Genomic DNA, 325 nt, shown 5'->3' with positions numbered 1-325 from the left:
CCACCCGCAGCACCAACCACGAACCCTCTGAGATGAGCAACCGCACCATGACCATCTACTTCGACCAGGTCAGCCGACGCTCTCTTTGCCTTCGCTGTCCCGCGCTCCGCGCCGCCGGTCCCTAGCCTCCCTGCGCGGCCATCCCCGCCCCTCGCCCTGTCACTGCACCCGGCGTTTAGCTCCTGGTCTTCTTCCACCGTTTAATCCTGACCCACCCGCTCAATAGCAGTTTTTACAGCTCAGCTCTCCAGAAAGAGTTTGGGAAGTTATTTTAGGTGGCTGCGAGGCTTTCCTGGGTTGTGTTGGAGGAGGGGGGGGGCCGCCG

General features: G+C 61.8%; 1 protein-coding gene across 1 annotated transcript in view; it reads left to right on the top strand.

Annotated features, from left to right (window-relative positions):
* The first annotated feature begins 6 nt into the window (after window positions 1-6).
* Window positions 7-325, top strand: part of CBLN2 (cerebellin 2 precursor) — a 4,679-nt gene continuing 4,360 nt past the window's right edge. Inside the window, exon 1 of the mRNA XM_010017310.1 lies at window positions 7-68. Coding sequence (XP_010015612.1) covers window positions 33-68 — 36 coding nt within the window. The 5' untranslated portion in view covers window positions 7-32. The remainder of the gene's footprint in view (window positions 69-325) is intronic.

This window comes from Nestor notabilis, unplaced genomic scaffold (genome assembly GCF_000696875.1).
Source record: "Nestor notabilis isolate BGI_N333 unplaced genomic scaffold, ASM69687v1 scaffold14896, whole genome shotgun sequence".
NCBI classification, from domain to species: Eukaryota; Metazoa; Chordata; class Aves; order Psittaciformes; family Psittacidae; genus Nestor; species Nestor notabilis.
This window is presented reverse-complemented; position numbering and strand designations above follow the sequence as displayed.